We start from the raw sequence: 21,633 nt of genomic DNA on the forward strand, positions 1-21,633 counted from the left end.
TTGTCTCTGTAGCCTAATTTATTGTCTTTTATAGAACAATATTCTTTTTCTGATTTCTGATTATGTAATGATAAAAGACATAAGATACAGGACGGCTGTGCGCCACCCTATCCCCTAAGATAATATAAGAAGAAACAGAGTACTCACCTAAACAACTAAAACTTCCCCTTTACTTAGTTTAAAACTTGCCGTAAGAATGCAACACAGTATTAAACGTATTAGGCAAACATTCAAAATCAAACACAAACACTGAAACACCACTGCATGATCACTACCAAAAATGCAAAACACGAAAACAGATTAGTTTGTTTGTGGTAAACAATAAACTCAAGACAACTAGCGACTGGCGTTCCATGTTGTGACACCAAGGGTAAGGCATGTGAGCAGTGAGAGGAGAGGGGGCTGTTGACTTTGAGGTGCATGTAGAAGGCGGATGAAATACCCTGTGACTATACCATGGACACAGGGGGGGCACACATGTATGTTTTGACCACTGTACAAAGAAACCACCATATGGTAGCTGGCTTTTACGTTGCTTGCTGTAATAAGTTTTCACTTTAATATTGTTTAATTATGCAAAAAAATATACAAAAAAGGCCGTTAAGCTGCCTATACGGATGAGCCGGCCCTGTGTCTGTGCCCTAGAACTAAATCTCAATGGATATCAAATTTGAGTAGATATGGAGGACCACCATGAACCTTTATAGATTTAGGGCAAGGATCATGATTTGCATCTTTCTGGATCCTATTGGATTCTACCCTATTTCCACCACTGTATAAATATGTTTTATGACCGAAGCTTAAGGATATTCAGTTCCAAAGAAATTGAAAGAAATGGGTTTATACCTACGAAAAATCATACAAAAATAAAAATGAAATAAAATAAAATATAAACTGATTAGTTTTAAAAGTATTGCCACTCCCCCCCCTCCACCTTCCTGCTTCCTTTTTAAGCTGCAAGAGACTGGCATGGTTACTTCTTTTGAAAGTAAGGAGTGTTAATGTTGCGTGTTCCTCAAAATTTCCGTTCTCCATTCCCTAAATACCTTGAAAGAACAGTTTCTTCTGAAGTTAAAATTTCTGAAAATTGTATAACTGTAGCTTTAAGCAATTGTGACATTCTGGAGAATAACAAGGGATCTTTCTAATATAAAAACTGCACTGTGTTATCTTTGCTGTTCAAAGTCCGTCTTAAATGGAAACTTTAATACTTCTTTATGTGGTGGGACCACCATATTGATGGGGCTTGATTCCACAGGTTAAAGCTCCTTGAAATCACCCTGCCCCATATTAGCCAGTGGCAGCTTGCACCCATGGGCATATTGATACAGACACACTTCACCATCCAAGGACTAATATGGTCTTGTGCAGCCAAGATTTTTCCCCAACTGTGTGGTGGGGGAACCAAACCACCCACAGATGGGAAGGGTCTAGTGTTATCTTTTTCTTCCAACCCCCCAAACAAACCCAAAATATATTCTAACAGATATTATGCAACTACAACTCTAATGGATGTAATTCTGTATACAGAAATCAGTCAGACACACAATAATAATAATAAAATAATGCAGTAATAACAGTACAAACATTTAGCATACTACTAACTACTGGAGCTTTTTATCATGAAAAGTGCATTTCTACAAACCTAAAATAAAAGGGCTCCTGACAGTGCAAGAGTAATTTACTCGAGAGACTTGGCTCAAGTTAAGCATGAGAGTTCAACACAAGAGGTTTATAAATGACAGAAGAGTACCAGGAGATAATTCTAACTTGTATTCACTCTAGAGTCATCAGTTACATGTACTTTTTAACCTTTAAAGCTGAAATGTTAACTTATCATCAGTTAATGAATTTACGTTTCCCCTTTCACCAACATCAATCAACTCAAGATATTGCCCACAGTTAGTGAATTAGTGTTAAGGCTCTCAGGAACATCAGTGAAAGGGTACTGCCATCTCTCTTTCCAGGTCATAAAAAATAAGCCAGGAATTCTGCAAATTGATTTTTTTGCCCATTCGAATCTCTAAACTAATGAAAATTCGTAGGGCTAAAATGTCCAAGACAAGGGGACTTTTTCTATGACTGTTTTAAGTGGATTAATAGAAGATCATCACTTTGCATAAAGAAGGTACACAAAAAGCAACTGAGGATTATAGTAGAAAAAGTACAACCAAACATAGGAACTAGACAACTTGTCCAAACTTTTTTCTTGATAGCTGGACCAGAAAAAAATCCTAAATCTTAACTTTATCTTGGCTAGTCTCAAAAGAGGAACTCTGTACATTTGATGCTTGGAGTATTTTACTAAAGATTCAATACTTAACTGAAAACTTTTCCCCGTTTTCATTATAGTAACACACATATACACCCCAGAAAAGTGCAGAGAGGAGGCAAGTGAATCCATAACACAATACGATATACAACAAGGTAACATACATACACTTCTGCGCAATGATATGTGTATTTGTCATCACACAAACATATCAAAGAGATCCTGTTCAGTCAGGAGGTGTACACAAAAAAGGTGTATTGGTATCTCACTTATGATCAAAGAGAAGCAAGTGCATGAACATTTCTAATACATACACACTTCTAAGATATACACTGCCATGAAATCTTTATCCTTTTTACTTGCAGATAACATGAATATTGGTTTGATTATGTATTCCTGCACAGCAGGGGGCTGGACGGGATGGCTCTTGTGGTCTCTTCCAACTTTATGATTCTGTGATCATTAGTTCAAGGAGTCCTACATCAAACAAAAAAGTCAAACTTCTGTCTAAATTTTTAAGCTTATTTACTCATGAACATAATGGGCTGGATTTAAAAATACATATTACAATGGCTCATGAACATAATGGGCTAGATTTAAAAATTCATATTAAAATTACATTAAACTATCTGTAAAAAGAAAGGAGGATAATTACTCCTGTCCTGCAAGAAAATATTGGTAGAACAAAAGGATTCTTTCCGTAACACGAGCTCTCGCAATATGCACTTTCATCAAATGCCAAGCAACATCCCTGACAGTCCCAAGGAGGTTGTGCTGGCTGAACAAATGCGAAACCCCACAAATCACTCCCCTCAGCAGTGAGCTCAGGAGAAAAAGGAAATGTAAGTCTTCCATCTCCTCCAAAAGGATGGATCTCAGAGACAGCACACTCCAAATCCCCCTCTTCCTCATAAACAAAGGAATGTCATATGCCCTTTCTGCATAAAAGGTAACTCAGGAAACAGAGAAAAACAGGCTCAGTAACAGCACACACTCTGCTGCTTTGTCACCAAATCAACACAACTATGATGAGGCTTCAGGGAGACAGAGATGTCCTCTCCCACTGAAGTAACTGAAGGGAGACATCAATAAGAACTAGCTTCAGAAAGTAATAATCTCTAGGTATAGTGAGTCCAAATTTCTCTCCCCTGCAATGATATTTGGGCAGATGAAATGAGGACTCAAAGTGCTCACTAGCAGACAGAATTTGGGGGTGCAAGATGAGGTAGTGGTGTGTCAAAGCAAATAATGAAAGCAAAAGGTACTCTATATTTTTTAATCTCCTCCCACAACCAAATAGTCAATATTTGTTTAACAATGTATCTGCAGTGGATCATTCCCTTTCCATTGGGCAGTTAACACACACAGCTGGCCGTGGTGGCAGTTCAAGCCACATGAAAGCATGGGTCTTAGTCAGTATTGCACATTTCAACAAGAATCATGGTGGATTAAGAGCGGTGTGGATCTGTCTCCCACCATTTGGAGAGCATAGCTATAGGGGGGAAACAGAATTTAAGAAACAAGACAGATAGCAGTAATGAATAGGGTACAAGGGCCCTGGCAACTGACTGTGATGCCAGGTGCTGATGTTGACTGTGCAGTTAGCAGATAGAAGAAATATCTATTTCCATTCAGGAAAGTACGTTGCTCTGTTGTGGATTTCACAGGGCTGGCCCATACCTGGATTCCCCCCACTTCCATATGTTGTTTTCGGTAACACTATAAAAATTTTGTTTTAAACTGGTGTGTGTCTGTAACATAGATTGTATTTACTTAACCTCAACAGTGAAATCAATCTATCATGTAAAACAACAAAACAATAGAACAAAAACAAACCTGGTACAAAGAAATTTCCAGCCACCGCAGATAAACCATTCTAAACCTCTTTTTCTCTGAGAAATTCTGGCTCTTGGTAAAGTGTGGTAATCACTTTCATCATTTTCAAAGCCTTCCTCTGACATCATTAATGGCATTTCATCCAGATGAGAGGACTCATCTTCTACCTGGTACCTGTTGGCATTAAACAAATAAGAGCATTAAGAAAAATACAAAAAGATCCCATTCAATGGCATGTTTGTGGCTGCATGTTTTTATTAGTGAAATACCTTGCTCCCTCATGCCCACCGCAGCCTTTAAAGTCCCCCACATATTACACAAAGGGTTAACCCCACTGATCTCCTACAGAGAGGACTGAGAAGGAAAACAAAATTCTTGAAGTCTGGGGAGTAACACTTTCCATGGGAGAGAATTCAACTTGTTACCACAATTACGCAGCTGGATATAATCCAAGTAGCTGACAATAGTATTATTAGCTATAGAGTAAAGACATTCATTTTGAGCATTCTAAAGCATATTTAAACACATTATATTAGGGAGCGTTTTACAGGGTACATTTTCAACTGGAGAAAATTTGCTCAAATCCAAAACAAACCAAAAGACCCATAACCAACAAACTAGATTGCCACAAAGTGAAACATGGCTGTCTTATTTGTCTTTTAGGGAATTTACAATAAATGGCAGAATGATTAAGATGCAAGTAAATTGTGAATCAGCAAAATAACTTCTGCTTAACTCTCATATTTATATTTGTGCATTATTATCACTTACATAGGATGATTTTTGGTCAGTACAAATGTGAAACAACTTTAGTGCTTATTGTGCTGAATTTGCTTCTCTTTGAAATTTCCTTCAAATAGCTCTAACAAAACACAGTGCACTCACAGGGCTGTATCCAAAAGTATCATCTCTAACAGTTGCAGATACCCCACTTCCATCCTTGCCTAAATCCGACTACAGTATTTGATTCCACTTCAGCAAGCCATTCAGTTAGGTGTTGCTTGAGTTAGCTGTTCTATGAGCAGAACACCTCCTCTGTACTTTTTTCACTCACTTAACACTGGATACAGCCCAATTTTCCCAAAGACTACATCTTCATATTAGTCAATAAAGTTCAGGTGAAGGTATTTTTTGTAATACTGTCAGCAGTGATAGAATGAAAATAATGCATGTCTATTACAAAAACATGCTGTATTTTCTATCTCCAAATTTAAAACTCAAAGTAAACTATCCAAGTATGCCAGAGCAGTAACATAAAATCACACTTAGTAGCTTGACTTCAAAAACCAGGCTTTGAACTCACTAGCAATTTATTCCCCTTCAAAAAACAATCTTCCTATTGTGTTAAAATTTTTATCATTGTATGCAAAAACTGATGAATAATGGATTTTTTATGGGGGGATCTCAATTTCTTTGTAATCTAGTGTTGTGTACATTTAATTGTCAGCGAAGCTGTTTTTTTCACAAGTGACAAACTAATTAAGTGTAATGCCAGATACTTTTGAAAAAATAAAGCTCTGAAAATAACCTGAATAGATTAGTAAAAATGCAAAATACAGTCCTACTGATATTAAATCAGAGATAAGACAGGTATCTGGGAAAAATGGATTCCTGAATGTGAAGAACATTAATATTTAACAACTGCTGAACAAAAACATTAAGAGAAAGGGAAAGAAATTATACTACAAAATGAACTTGTGTATAAGATCTGCTGTGAAAATTATACTGTGTTCTACTCAAACTTTGATGGCTTTTAAAAGGAATGAGTAACTAAGTGAATGCATTAAGTTTGCATTGTATTGTCTGTTGCTTAAATCATACCTACATTTAGAAAATTCTTCTTCTTTTTTTTTTTTTTTTTGTATTATCAAAACACAACTGAGCAACAAGATACAGCTGCAATATACCTGAATATATTATTCAAGGAGCCATTTTTTAATTCAAACCCTAATTTGCTACCAAGAAGTTCACACAAACAGTCAAATGTAGAATCACAGTGTACCGCTTCCTGAGTGATCGCACACACGTCTCATTTATTTGTACATTATGTGGTAGTCATCACATTGTTCTCACATACCATCAGAGCACTTCTGATTCCTATATGCTTGATAGTATGCTTCACTTTGTGTTCACTACTTTTAAAATGATAGGTTTTTCAAGTTATGTTTTCTTCCTTGTGTCTTCAAAACTATGGAATAAAATACTATGGGAACTGACTCATGCAATTTCTAGAATGAGAATTCAAGGATATGAATTCTCTTCTCAAGAAACTTACTGAACAGTTTTGCTACCTGAAGCTATCAGTTGGTCAAATTTTCCTTGGCTGAACTTTTGCATGCTTCAGGAGTGGTGATGACACGCCAAAGCAATCTAAGTACAGTTAATGCTTTTCAACAATAACTCTGAAAGGAATTTATACAGATGCCATTTTGTGGATTCAGTCTAGAAAAGGCAACCAAATAAAAAAAGCCCCCTTCCACATGCAAGTACTTCAATTCAGCCAAATCTCTGGCAAAGATTCTACCCTGACAGTTTCCCTTATTTCATTAGAACATGCAAGGCAGAACTCATGGCAAATTGTACCAGATGCCTATATTTTATAGCCACCACACCACACAGTGCAGAACTGTATTATATGCATATATATCACAAGTGCTTGTTTTGAAATGTTGCCCAAGAGTGGAATTACCCTGCATTACTCTATAGTTTTACTGCTTTTTAACTAGCAACAATAAAAATTCTTATAACCTCCACTCTATTTTTTAAAAATGTAACAATAAAGAAAAATGTGTTTATATTACTATCAAATGTTAAATTCTTCCAATAGTTCACATATTATACTTGCCAGAATCCCATGGCATACATTTGCTGGATTATTCTGTTTTTGCCAGAACTGATGATGTACCTTTTCTACAGTTTGTTGTTGCTGTTGTTGTGTGCCATCTAGTCATTTCTGACTTCTGGCAACCCCAAGGCACCAGGCAATAGGAAAACCTTATCGTGGGGTTTCCTTGGCAAGCTTATTGGGGGGGGGGACCATTGCCATCCTGCAAGGATGAGAGACTGTGACTTGCTCAAGGTCACCCAGTGGATTTTCATGGCCATGCTGGGATTCGAATCCTGGTCTCCAGAGTCATAGCCCAATGCTCAAACCGCTCTCTAAAAACATCCATCCCCTAAAATGTCTCTGAAAGGCTAGAGATCTCTCTAGAACAGTTTTTTTTTTTTGTGCCGATGTAGTCTACAATGTGAGGAAATGAAATTCCTGATTTCACTTGCATTGGACACAAAAATACACCAATGAATCTTGGCCACTAGAGTATATATAGAAGTTTAGACAGTAATGCATTATAAGCAACATCCTTGCTCATACTGGAATATTATATTTTTAGGGTAAGGATATGTTGTTTTCACGAATAAGTGCTAACTTTTTACTTTTTTTCTTTATATTTTCAGCACATGAATATATGGGCTGACAGATCACATGTACAGCAAGCAGCACGTTGTGTAACCGTGATGGAACTCTGCCAGTACCTCTATAAAGTGAATACCACCAAAGACTGCAAACTGTGTCAACTGAATGGCATATATGAAAACTGTGTGGAAGATTCTTAGTTTGTCCATCTTTATTACCCTAATTTTTAAAAATTTATCAGTAAACATTGTAGTTACTACAGGCTGAGTATACCTTATCCAGAATTCCAAAATCCAAAACACCCCCAAATCCAAAATTGCCCCCATAGGTGACTGAAATAGTAACACCTTTGCTTTCTAATGGTTCAGTATACACAAACTTTGTTTCATGCACATAATTATTTAATAGTATGATAAATAATGTTAACTTCAAGCTATGCTTATAAGGTGTATATCAAACATAAATGGATTTCATGTTTAGACTTGAGTCTCGTCTCCAAAAGAGCACCTTACGTATATGCAAATATTCCAAAAGATGAAAAAAGATGAAATCCAAAACACTTCTGGTCTGAGGCATTTCAGATAAAGGAGACCCAACCTGTATATTGCCATCAGTATTAAAAACACATGTCACTCCCCTTATTTGAGCATCACTTACTTAACAGGAATGACATGCTGTAATCCTTTCTCACAGGACTGGGCAATTGGATTGACTGAAATAGTAAATTGATGTATCTTGTTTTATTGCTTCTTTTGTGGACAGCAAGAGGAAAACAAGACACTATCTCTCGCTTGATCTTAAAATAAAGATACCATGAGAATTGACTGATATATTAATACAAAGACATTGACAAAGCTTAACTATATGAAACTAGAGACTGCTTACTATTTTTGTCTAAGGTTTAAGTACTTTGTTATCAGACAGAGATACAAAAGCATAAAGATGCTTTGGAGGTGCAGGAAGATAACAAAAAAGACCAGGCAGTAAACATGAGCATGAGTCACACATATAAGTCCTGAACCTATATTTAAAAAAACTTGTTTAAGAATAGATTAGATAAACAATACTAGCACACAACTCTGAAGAACATTTTTTTTTAAAAAAAAGCTTTTGATGGAAAAACTTTTGAAAGATTTCTTCCTAATCTCTGTTTAAAACAGATATGCTGATATGAAAAATAAAAGCAAACTAACCTTATTTTCTGAACCCTCTCTTACCCATGCTATTAAAGGGTGATTAAACCAAAGCTATTTGTTCATAGAAAAAGTTATAAAATGGGATCTGTACTGCATGGGTAAGAATGACCTAGCATGCTTAAGATTAATTTAAAATCTCACAACTTTGGTCAAGTAGAACAAAGTCCCATATTGCCACAATTTCTTATTGTTGTTATCTGTTATCAAGCCAGCTTTGACTTAAGGAGACCGTATTAATGAGAGGCCTGCATGAGTTCCAGTCATCAACAACCCTAAAAATACAGAATATTAAATAACAGAAACATTAATTTATAAAATCAAATATTTTACAACTACCTTTAAGAGGCCATAATGAAAAGGAACAAACAATAGGTTTACATTTATTTATTAATCTGTCTTCATTTCTTAGCCACTAACACAAGTTTAACAGCCATCTTACAATGAATGTTAGAACTACTGTAAATATAAAAATAAGGCCACAACATACAACCTAATACCAAATAAAATAAGCAATGGAAAATAAAAATCAATAACTAAATCCCAAAGTAGCAGCAAAAAATGTGCAATACATTTACATTCCAAAAATATCAGAGTAATCTTTAAATCGAACAATTTTACAGGTAAAAGTCCAGAAAAATAAAGTCATCAACTGGCACCAGAAAAATAATAATAGTTGTGCCAGACAATAAAGCTGTCATCGTTGAAAAACCTGTTTTCATGGCCCAGGAACATGAAATGTTTGGCAGAGACACTCAGAGAAGGTACTGCAAAAGTATATCTGAAGTTCTAAATGGAGTATCTAGGGGAAAGCGATCCTGCAAATTGCCTGTTCCCAAGTTATTTGGGCCTCTAATCATTTTAAATGGGCCCAGAAACACAATGCAAGCAAGCGTCAGTAATAAAGCAAAATCACTGGCCTCTTTTGAATCAGTTAAGTTTCTGAAAGTTTCAAAGGAAGGCCACATATGAGTCACAGCAGAAATTTACTGTAAGTCATACGTTACCAGAACATCAATAGCTGAAACAAGATTATCTGTGCTAACAATACAGGTCTCAAATTGGTACATCAACCTAAGATTATTTGAATGTTATTTGGAGGCCCATGTTCTCCCCTACAAATCTGTTTGAGTTTTCAGATAGCTCAAGGAAGCCTGTCTCAGGGACTGCTCCGAGGCTCTAAAACTCTCAACTCTTAATTGCTATCTTTCTGTAAGCAGGCAAAGACTTTCATGTTTTGGTAGGCCTTGGAAGACTGACTGCTGAAGGGGAAAGGGCCTTGCACAATTTGCTGGATTATCTATTTCCTGTTTTTCTTTGATAGCTTAATCACATTTTTAACTTTTGTTAAAAAGCCTATACATTTATCTGTCTATTTTAACTGTTGTAAGCTGCCTTGTCACAAACTGGGGAGAATATGAGATATAAGTAAAGAAGAGGAGAAGGGCAGACATACTGAGTCCTACTTGTGCCTGTAGTATATGTGGGCAGTCAGCAATCCTCAGGGAGAACTCTTATGCAACCCACCACGTGTTGGCCCCCAGTTATATTATGTAGTAATGTTTATCTCAGAAAACCAATGCTTACTTAAGAACAATAGCACATAGTTCAGAATTTTTCAATCATGTTTTAAGGAACCTTGGAAGGTTATCAGATCTCAGTGAGGATGAGTAATGGTACAAAACCTTCACCAAAAGATGGCTTGCCCATTATTCCTGTTTCTATGTATTATATAGTTACAAGGGGGAATAGTTGATATATGTTCTGGAACAAACACTTTACACATGGGCAGTTATGATGCTCATAAAGCCAAGTAACTACTCCATCTGAACTACTCGTAAGTAACAGGAAACAGAAAGAACTGCTTCAACAATACTTGAAAATTATCCAGTTCTGAGTAGCTGGATTCAAGTGTTTCTCTTCCAACACAGAACTGACTACATTTTTCTAGAAGATATTTGTGTGTGGTGTGTGTGTGGAGGGGAGCATTGCCTGTTAGGTTTACCTCTGAGTAGACATCAATTCACTGTCAGTATATTAATTTACCTAACACCACAGTTACACTACACAGTAGGCTTTCAAGAACTACTCTTCACTCTTACTAGCTACTATCCTGAACATACAGTGAAATCCAAAAACTACACACATATCTTGAACTACCTATCATTTCAGAAAACTAAAGTGCACTTCTTCAAGTCAGCAATAGCAGTCCAAGATAGCAGATAGACATATTTTCAAACTTGAACTTAGAAGAGCAATAAAACAGACATTAAGCTTCTAACCCTCTACTCATTATGTACAACCTTCAATAAATCACAACAATATTTCATTCCATACACAGCGCGTCTGCTCCATACGTGGGCACACCATACACAGCTTTCTGTTTACGCGGAAGCCATGTCACTATTAAGTTAATGATGCATGCAGGGCTGCCACACGAACCGCACCGCTGCAAGCGCGAGCCCCATTTTATTGAATTGGGCTCGAGCTTACATGGGATTTGCCTTATGCGGGGGGGGGGGGGGGGCGGAACGGATCCCCCGCATAAGGCAACGCTCCACTGTATTATGATCTAATGGGTTGCAAGAACTATCCAACATCATCAAATTTGTAACAGTTATAGGAAAAATTAAGGTGAACTGATAAATCTGAGATGATTATGCATACACATTCACAGAGATTTACAGTATTAACCTAATCAGGAGTTTATGTAAACCAGACAGGTTTATGTTAGGTTAATAAAAAGGATAGATGATCAGTGTCTGGCTCAAGTAAATATAAAATATTTCCCTCTTTATCTTGTATCTCAGAGTTACAGCTTTTCTGAAACATGCTTTCTGTCAGGCAGATGTGGACATGAACAGAAACAAAACTCCACCTAGAAATGTGATTCTCTACATCAGGGCCTAAATAAACACTAATGGCATGTCCACTCAGAAGTAAATTTCACTATATTAAGTGGAGCTTATTCCCAGGTAAATTTGTATAAGGCTGCAGTCTAAGAGATCTTCATATATTTTAGAAATATTATTAACATTCTTATTATGCCAATTACTATTACTTATTATTACAACCCTGATTCACTGGAGTAAATTACTACTATCCTCCTGGTCAAAATTAACTACGGACCCTTTTGAACAGAGTTTCGTACCTGAGGAAATAAATTTGAGATCTGGTACAGGTACAATCCCATGTAGTAAGGAAGGAGGGCTCTGATTGTAATATATACCAATAGCTTTCAAATTCTTACCTCATAACAATTTCTAGTGAATTAGACAGTTGCCTATACATTTCATTCTATAAAGACTGTGAAACAATCTCTAAATACTGCAAGGGTTTCTCTGCTTTCCAGTATATGAAATGTTTCTAAGTACTAGTTATAAAAACAGAAATAAGCACTTTATACTTTGCAGTTTCTCTTATCAATATGAGATATCTAAAACAGCTATTTCTTAATGTCACTGAATTCTTTGCCTGCCAAGTTTTCCATCTGATAGTTTCTTCTGTCTTTCCAAAATCTTAAACACTCTGCTTTAATCTGATATTGTTTTGGAAAAAAATGCATAGAAACCAGAGTTCAATATCTCACCAGAGCTTATGTCCTCATGCACCAGTGTCCCCAGTTTTTTCCCCCTTTACCACTGGAACCCTTTTCTCTATGAGACACTGTTTCCAAAGGTTTCAGGAGCAAGACATCACACAAGTGATTGCAAAGGAATGGCAATTCAGATATTCCTACTGAGTAAGCAAAATATCTTGTCTTCTTGGAAACTATATACTAGCCTGAGGTCTGATGATTATTCCTAAACATCTAGCTGAATACATATCAGCAAAGGAGTGTGCCGTGTAGGTACAATGACACCAGACTATGGTCTGTAGATGTGGCCTTGCACTCCTTCCACATATTTACTGAATATATGGAAGGAACCAGTCAAAATCCAACAGATAGGATATTCTAAGATGGGGGTGGACGCTAGTAAACAAAGCCTTTGTCTCTCATTGGTGTCATCTGTGTTCCTCACCAGAAATAAAAGGCCACTAGCATGAGCTGCCCAGTAAGGGATCCTAACATCCATCCGTCCTGTTCCCCTGTATTTTCAACATACTGGAAGCCATCCCAAAAACTCTGGTAACTAGGCAGGTGTACATGTTTTTAAGTGGAAGCAGGAGTCAGGAACAGATACCTAAAGTGCATTCCTAAATCTTGTCAGAACTGAACAGAAACTCTCTTCTGGTACTGAACTCTTTCTGGTTGAAATCAAGTGGTTCTGTTGAATTCCAATCCATGCTAATACCAGACCATGGCAATAAGGAAACTTTGCTGGAAGCTGAGATCAGGACAGAGCAACACTCGGATTTGGAGACAGTGCAAGCATACAGTGGGCTCCCGATATCTGCAGGCTTGCCATCCACGGATTTAAACATCCACAGATGGCAAGCCCCACTACTTTAAAAGGGCACACACGTTACGCCCACCATTAAGGACAACGGGACTCAAGGTCCTGCATTTTTCCTTATCCGCAGGGGGTGAGTGTTCTGGAATGGATCCCCCATGGATTCGAAGGGTGGACTCTATTGTCAAAGACAATTCTGTTCTTCCATCTATGGGAGAGCATGAACCTTGCCTGTGTAGAAATTCTGATCACAAAGGCTTTCAAAAATGTATTAACTTCTGTTCTAATCTTCTCATGCCTAAATCTAACACAATTGGGAAGATGAGAAATACAGTTGGCCTTCCATACCCAATGGATTCCTTATACAAATATTCAACCATCCACGACTTGGAAATATATAAATTCCAAAAAGCAAACCTTGATTTTGCATTGTATTTAAGGGACACCATTTTACTATGCCACTTTATTTAATGGAATTTGAGCATCCATGGATTTTGCTATCCAAGAGGTATTCTGGAACCAAACCACTGCGGATATAAAGTACTTTGTTTTTCCAGTGCTGATTTTCCCAAGATTTACACACACCAGTTAAGACTTCTAAGGGTAGCAGAAGTCACAGTCTGCCTGAACCTATGGCCTGTTACAGACAGCCAAAATAAAGCTGCTTCGAGTCACAGTGGAGGTATGGTGTTTCAATGATGCATGCGTCCTAAGAATCCAGAAGCCACACCAAAGCCACGCTCCAGTCCTTAGGGCTGGAGCGTGGCTTTGGTGCGACTTCTGGACTCTTAGGATGCATGCACCATTGAAACACCATACCTCCACTGTGACTCAAAGCAGCTTTATTTTGGCTGTCTGTAACAGGCCTATGAATACAGGTAGAAAGTAGAAAGGGTAAATTCAGTGAAGGAAAGGATTTGACCCTTCCCATGACATCTCCTCTGGAAATGCTACTTTAGGCTATTCTCCCATCTCCCCTCCTGAACCACTTTTTAGCTTGGAATCTGTCTGGAAATAAAATAGACAGGGGAATATTTACAGAGAATTCCTCTTCCAACCACTAAATCTCCTACAAATGCCCAGCACTCGTATTATGAGACCAAAATAGGTATTATCCTGCACTGGTTCCGCATTAACAGGTCCTGTTGAAGTTGTTTATTTTTCAGAAAATAATAACATGAAGAAGAATTTAAATATTTTGAACCCTAATATTACAATTTATTGTTTTATTTGAATGAAATATTTACTGTTATGTGGCTTCAAGTGAATTCCAACTTACAGCAACCCTACCAGAGTCATGGCCCAACACTCAAACCACTATGTTACGCAGGATCTCTGTGCATTATTAATATTTTGCCCGACATCATCAGATCGCAGGACAGTACACAATAAAATCAGTTTAAATTATTTAAATCATCTAAAAACATATTGTATAGTCTGGCCCCTACATTTGCAGCTTTGACTTTTGTGGATTTGATTAATATGTTCTCTCTAGGAATCTCTAGGTCTTCCAGCATGACTCTGCCAGAAGCTGACCAAAAGAGTCATGCTGGAGGACCTAGAGATTCCTAGAGGTGTTTTCTTAAGTTAAAAAACAGTGGAAAGTTTTCCCACTTTCACGGGGGTCCTGTGCCCCTAATGCCAGTGAATGTGGAGGGCCCACTCTACAATGTAATTATTTTAAAAAGTAAAAAATAATCTACATGTATAGATTTGGCTAAAATATTAGACCCCCATAGACTTTCATAAAAATCCACATTTTAAATTTGTACCAGGATGAAGTCAGCATCTGTGCCAATCAGGTATCATAGGAAAGGGTGTTCTATTGCCTCACACCACAGCAGAGAAGGCCTCCTTTCATATCCTCAGAAACTGTAATGCCCTCACTGGTACAAAAAGGAGAAGTCTCTCTCGCTCTCTCTCTCTAGAAAACCTCAGTTCTTAATCAACTACATATAGAGAGAAGCACTGCTTCAATCATCCAGATGCCAAACCACTTAGAGATTGATACCAGTGCCCTGATGAGAATTATAAGACTGCCGCTCCTCTTTGCCCTTCCCATCAGATGCTACAGTGCAGATTTTATTTTATTCATTTATATTCCACTCTTGAGACAACAAGGCTCCCAGAGTTAATTAGATGGTTTTCTGCTCTCAGGCTTACAAGCTAAAGGTTACTGTCAATATTTTGGTCTCCACCATAGTTCCTTTTAAAATGAAAGTACCCATGACACTCTTTTTTCTAGAAGTGTGACACACTGCACCATAGCCCCTTTACTCCTATAAGGTAAGAAAATCTTGTTAATGTCTTCTAGACTGAATACCCATGGAAAGGCAAAACGTGTGGGTATGGTGATGAGGTGACATTTTGCATTCCCATAGGTATTCATTCAGACCAATTATAAAAGTCCTTCCTGGGAATCATTTCATTCCATGCATCTGAGGAAAGTAGACCAAGATCCAAAACACACTGCAGGAATAATCCAGTTTGAGACCACTTTAACTGCCCTAGGGAATCCTGGGAATTGTAGTTTATTGTGACACCAGAGCTCTCTGACAAAGAAGGTGAAATGTCTCACAAAACTACAGTTCACAGAATTCCTTAGCATTGAGCTAGGGAAGTTAAAGCAGTCTCAAACTGGATTATTTCTGCATTATGCATTGGACCTATGTCTATCGAAACTTATGTTACAACTTCTTTTGCACATTTAGTCTCAAAGGTGCTACAAGATCCCTTTACGTCTTGTCATGCCAGACTCTGAATCCTAGAAGGAAGTTCTCAGTGGCAAGGAGGGCATATTCAACAGAGTCTCAATCAGTGGTTCCCAAATTTTATTCTTCCAGATGCTTTTGATTTCTTCTCCCAGAATTGCTGACTATTGACCAGGCTGGCTTGGGCTTCTGAGAGCTGACATTCAAAACACTTGGAGGGCCAAACTTTGAAAACCACTGATCTAAATTAAAAAAAGAAAAGCAAATCACTGTAAGGACCTCTCAACCTGAACTCCAGCAGACAGGAAAACTGGTTGTGACCAAAGACAAAGAGCAGAGGATGACTGCTGCCACACTGCAGGGACAAAGCAGTTTGACACAAACATGACCTGCTCTTCTTGTGGTACCTCAAAGGGTGGGGTAGGCTGGAGGCCACCAGTGGCATCACATATGGCAACCCTATTAAAATGGTCCTCCAGATTTTGTTGGGCTGCAACTCCCAGCACTCTTTGTCATTGCCTATGTTGATGATGGATGCTGGGAGGTACAGTTCAACACTGTCTGGAGAATTCAAAGAGGATGAAGAGGCCAGGGAAGCTTTGAAAGCAGTTTTGTGAGACAGGCTGCCTTCCCAGCCAGAAAGCTCCCAACGAACTACAAACCTGAGAATGCCCAAGGAAGAGAGAGAAAGTGGGGTCAAACTGCTTTACTTTCACAGTGGGGCAGCAGCCTCAGCCACATACCTACAGGATGTCCAGTCTTCCTGCGGGATCGCCTTCTCCCACACAATTCGCCCAGCACATTGAGGTCCTCAAATAAAAAAAATTACTGCAATCAGCTAAGACGAGGCTGGCTGCAGTTACTCAGACCTTCTTCTCTGCCACTCCCAAGCTATGGAATGGCATGCCATTCGATGTCTCACCAGTCTGGGTTGCTTCAAAAATGCAGTCAAGACTTATCTCTTCTGGCAGGCCTTTCCAGAGTAAGATCAATACCCTAACAATCTGTGACACGATTGCTGACGAACGCCTAGTTGCCTCTGCTCTGGTTATTGTGAATAGTTGTTAATTATTTAATTATTTATTTGTATTTTATGACTACTGATGGGAGAGGTAGGGTTATAATGCTATTATACGATAGTGTATCAATATTGTATTTTATTGTTTTATTTTAACGTAAGCCACTTTGATCATTCGAAGGAGTGGGATATAAATACATTTTATTATTACACTCATCCCTCCATATTTGCGGCTTTGATTAATAAGTTCTCTCTAGGAATCTCTAGGTCCTCCAGTGCAACTCTGTGGTCAACTTGAACTAAAAGTTGCACTGAAAGACCTAGAGATTCCAAGAGAGAATACTCTTCTAGGCCTTTTTAGCTCCTCCAGTGCAGTTCTATGGTCAGTGGTGTCTGTTGGATGTTGACCATAGAGTTGCCCTGGAGCACCTAGAGATTCCTAGAGAGGTGTCCTCCCAGGTAAAAACACAGTGTTTTCATTATTTGTGGCTTTTCCATACTCAGGGGAAGGGGGCTTTGTGCCCCTAATCCTAACAAATACAGAGGGACAGGTGTACTACATTATTATTAGTTGCCCAAACTGTGCTCTTTAAGGGTCTTTTAGACTTCAGCTCCCAGAATCCCAGACTATTGGCCAAGATAACTGAGGCTTCTGGGAGCTGAAGTCCAAAATTTCTTAAAGGGCACAGTTTAGGGACCATTACTGCTCTGAAAAACAAACCTTTCCAGTCATTCGCTAAACAACAGCATATGGCTCTGTAACAGCGGTCCCCAAACTGTGCTCTTATAAAGGGATTTTGGACTTCAGCTCCCAGCATGCCATGCTGTTGGCCAACATGGCCGAGGCTTCTGGGAGATCAAGTCCAAAACCTCTTAAAGGGCACAGCTTGGGGGCCGGTGATCTAGAGTTGGGCTGGAGACACCCTAAAACTTCGAGGACAGGAGGGCCTACCGCTGACCCCAGAACCTCCCGACTTCCAGCCGAAAGCAAGGGGCCAAGCAGCAGCTGCCCAAGCCCTGGGGGATGAGGCCCCTGGAGGGAGCCAGGAAGCCGCCCCACCGCGACCTGGCTGCCCTCGCCCTTCCAACGTACCTGTTATGCCTCTGGGCGCCGGAGGCGTGGGTATAGTAAGCCGCCCTCCGCTGAGTGCTGCGCGGAACCGGGTGGAGGGGGATTTGGTCCGCCATTTTCTTTCCTGCTCGCTACTTGACCCGAGTCGACGTCATCGCCGACGCTCCGCTTGACGTCACGCCGCCGTGCCGCGCGACGGCAACGACGTCACCAGCGGCCGGGAGAAGAAGAAAAACCAGGGAGGGATAGGGAGGAGGAGGAAGAGGCGGCAGCAGCAGCAGCCAATCAGCCCCGCCTTCGAACGCGGAGGCGGAGTCTCTCATAATGGCAGTTGAAAGCGAAGGGGCGGGGCAAATAAGCGAGTGAGGGAAAGGAAAGAGAAGCAGTGGTTCTCAACCTTTGGTCCTCTAGGGTTTTTTATTATTGTTTGGAGACTTCAACTCCCAGAATTCCTGAACAATGAAGCTACTGGCTGGGACTTCTGGGAATTGGAGTCCTATGTATATAGATAAATATCTAGAGGCCCAAAGGTTGAGAAGCACTGCTGTGAGGGGAAGGTTGGACCCTCTGCCATGTTTGTGTGGCAGGACTGGAGCTTTCACTCAGCCCTGAGGGAGTGACAATGCCAGTGTTGTCAGGCATGACAGGGGCTTCTTGTGGCACTTCTGAGGGTGGGGTAGGGCTGGAGGCACCAGTGGTGCCATTTACATTTATTATTACAATAGTCCTCCAGATGTTGTTGGACTGCAACTCCCAGCACTCTTTGCCATTGCCTATGTTGACTCCGGAGACCAGGGTTTGCCTCCCAGATTGGCTATGGAAATCCACTGGGTGAATTTAGGCACGTCACACTCTCTCAGCCTCGGAATGGCAGTGGCAAACCCCCTCTGAAGAAACTTGCCTGGACATTATTAGAAAACCCTGCTGTAACCTTAAAATGACTTGGAAGGCACATCACAACAACAAATCCCATAGTCTAGTTCAACTCTCAAGCCGCTAAATAGTTCTGCTAAATCAAATCACTCTAACTGTCCCTTAGAGATCTCTGGGCATAGCTCCATATCGTCTCTTTGGAGAGCCACCATTGCCCTGCCCTGATTTTTGTAAAAGTGCCAGGGACTGAATTTGTATATAATAATAACAACAACAACAATAATAATTTATTTACATTTTCCTGCCCCTCCCAGATGGATCAAGGAGGGATTACAGTCCGCTAAAATATATACATCAATACTTAAAATACATATAAAAACACATCAATAAAATTAACAGCAATTCATCTTTGTATTTGTATGCAGAGCATCCACTTTATCTCTGAGCTGTGGCCCTTCCCTTACTGCAGAATAAGTCAGTACTCCAGATGTCTGTTGGACTACTGTTTTGGCTAGGAGTGCTGGGAGATATAGGCCTGTTACAGACTGCCAAAATAAAGCTGCTTCGAGTCTCTTTGGAGGTATGCTATTTAAATGATGCATGGGTCCTAAGAGTCCGGAGGTCGTCACGCCAAAGCCACACTCCATTCCTAAGCACTGGAGAGCAACTATGGTGCAGCTTCCGGATTCTTAGGATGCATGTATCATTTAAATAGCATACCTCCAAAGAGACCCGAAGCAGCTTTATTTTGGCAGTCTGTAACAGGCCATAGTTTAACAATATCCAGGGAACTGCATAATACACACCACTGCCTCAATCACTGCATGCACCTCAGGAAGTGAGCTCTGTATCTAGCAATATTTTCACACCTCAGAAATATATACCATTGTGGTTCACTTGGGTTGGCGTCACCTGGTGCAGTAACTCATGGTGTCACCCCCCTCCATTGACCTCTTCCATACACCATTCAGAATCCTTAGTAATGTTTTTTGCAATGTTACTTGTACATTGTAATTCCCATATATCACTAAATGTAAACAACTACCAAAATTAAAATTATACCTTTAAATTATAGTATCACATGGACAGTCTAAATGTAGTTTAATTATACATCTCTTCCACTGAGCTCTAGCATGGGATGAATGGATGTTGAGAGAGGTGGCCCTTTAAGATAGAATGTCCCCAAACCATGAAAGGCTCCAAGAGTCAAAACCATTACTTTGAATTAGGCCTAAAAATGGACAGAGAACTAGTAAAGATGGCAAAGCCCTCAGATTTGGCTCTACTTGTGAGCAGCTAAACAGACATAGATTAAATTTACAGTCCATGTGCAAAAGCAACAGCGGCACAAAACAGGCACTGCAACTGAAAACTTGTTTGCCTCTGCTATGCTGTCTTTGTATGTGTGTAAACAGAACAGATACTACATATATACAAGAGCATAGTAGAGGTAATTATCAGTTAGCACGGCATCTTATTCCTAGACACCTACTTTTGCTTCCCATCTATTCCAACCCAGTTTTCACCTTCTAGAAGCAGCTGGTGTTCTGTCTTGTAGAATCACAGAGATGAAAGGGGCTGGAAGGGCCATCTAATCCAACCATGCAGGACTGCATCGTCAAAGAACTCCTGATATGACTACCCTGCCTCTCTGTAAAAACTTCTCAAGAGGAAGAGTTCACTATGTGCTGATGCAATCTATTCCACAGAGGATCAGCTCTTAAAGAATGGAAGCTGTAATTTTTTTTTAATTTGAATCCATTGGTTTGTGTTCTAGTCTTTGGAACAGGAGAAGACAAGCTCACTCCGTCTTTTACATGACATCACCTCAGATATTTAAAGATGGCTATTATGTCACCTCTCAGTCTTCCGTTCTCCAAGCTAAACATACCCAGATTCCTAAGTCATTCCTCATGGGAACTGGTTTCCAGACCTTTGATTATCTTGGACACAATTTTCTGCTTAGTGCCAGCTTGTCCATATAACACTTGAATTCATTTACACTATATTTTCATTTAGGCTCTTAAAGACATGGGAGTGCCACTGCATCTGATAGTCCTGATTAGAAATATGTATTTAGGACAAGTGGCTACTGTTTTAGAACAGAATGTGGAGAAACAGAATGGTTACCAATCTGAAAAGGGGTCAGGCAAGGTTGCCTTCTGTCACCCTACTTGTTCAACTTACATGCAGAAAATATCATACAAAGAGCAGGTTTAGATTTAGAAGAAAGAGGAGTGAAGATAGTTGGAAGCAACATCAACAATCTGAGATATTAAGATGACACTGTATTACTAGCGGAGAACATCACTGACTTGGAACAATTACTAAGGAAGGTCAAAGAAAAAAGTACAAAGGCAGGCTTACTGCTGAACATAAAGAAAACAGATAATAACCACAGAGATCTATGTAAATTTAACCTAGACAATGGGGAAATTGAAATAGTTCAAAGTTTTCCCATACCTTGGATCAAACTAATCAGAATGAAGACTGTAGTCAAGAAATCAGAAGAGGGCTAGGAATGGGAAGAGCATCTATGAAAGAACTGGATAAGATCCTAAAGAGTATAGATATACAGCTGAGCACTCAAGTTAGAATCATCCAAGCCATTATATTCCCCATCACTGCCTACAGATATGAGAGCTGAACAGTGAACAAAGCTGACAGGAAGAAAATAAACTCATTTGAGATTTGTTGCTGGAAAAGAGTGCAAAGGATAATGTGGACAGCAAAAACAAAACAAACCCAAAACCAAACCAATGGGTCCTGAACAGCTCAAGCTTGAACTCTCCATGGAAGCCAAGATGTTTAATTAGAGGCTATTGTATTTTGGCCACATGATGCGAAGA

General features: G+C 39.3%; 1 protein-coding gene across 3 annotated transcripts in view; it reads right to left on the reverse strand.

Moving 5' to 3' along the window:
* The window catches only part of ATP9B (ATPase phospholipid transporting 9B (putative)), a 176,058-nt gene extending 157,896 nt beyond the window's left edge, over window positions 1-18,162 (reverse strand). The window contains exons 1-2 of one of the 3 annotated variants that reach the window (XM_042461414.1): window positions 17,933-18,162; window positions 4,109-4,282 (exon numbers count right to left, since the gene is read on the reverse strand). In XM_042461414.1, coding sequence (XP_042317348.1) covers window positions 4,109-4,282; window positions 17,933-18,027 — 269 coding nt within the window. In that variant the 5' untranslated portion in view covers window positions 18,028-18,162. The remainder of the gene's footprint in view (window positions 1-4,108; window positions 4,283-17,932) is intronic. The other 2 variants (XM_042461412.1, XM_042461413.1) reach the window with 2 other exon arrangements.
* Between the last annotated feature and the right edge of the window lie 3,471 nt (window positions 18,163-21,633).

Source organism: Sceloporus undulatus, chromosome 4 (assembly GCF_019175285.1).
Source record: "Sceloporus undulatus isolate JIND9_A2432 ecotype Alabama chromosome 4, SceUnd_v1.1, whole genome shotgun sequence".
Lineage (NCBI taxonomy): Eukaryota > Metazoa > Chordata > Lepidosauria > Squamata > Phrynosomatidae > Sceloporus > Sceloporus undulatus.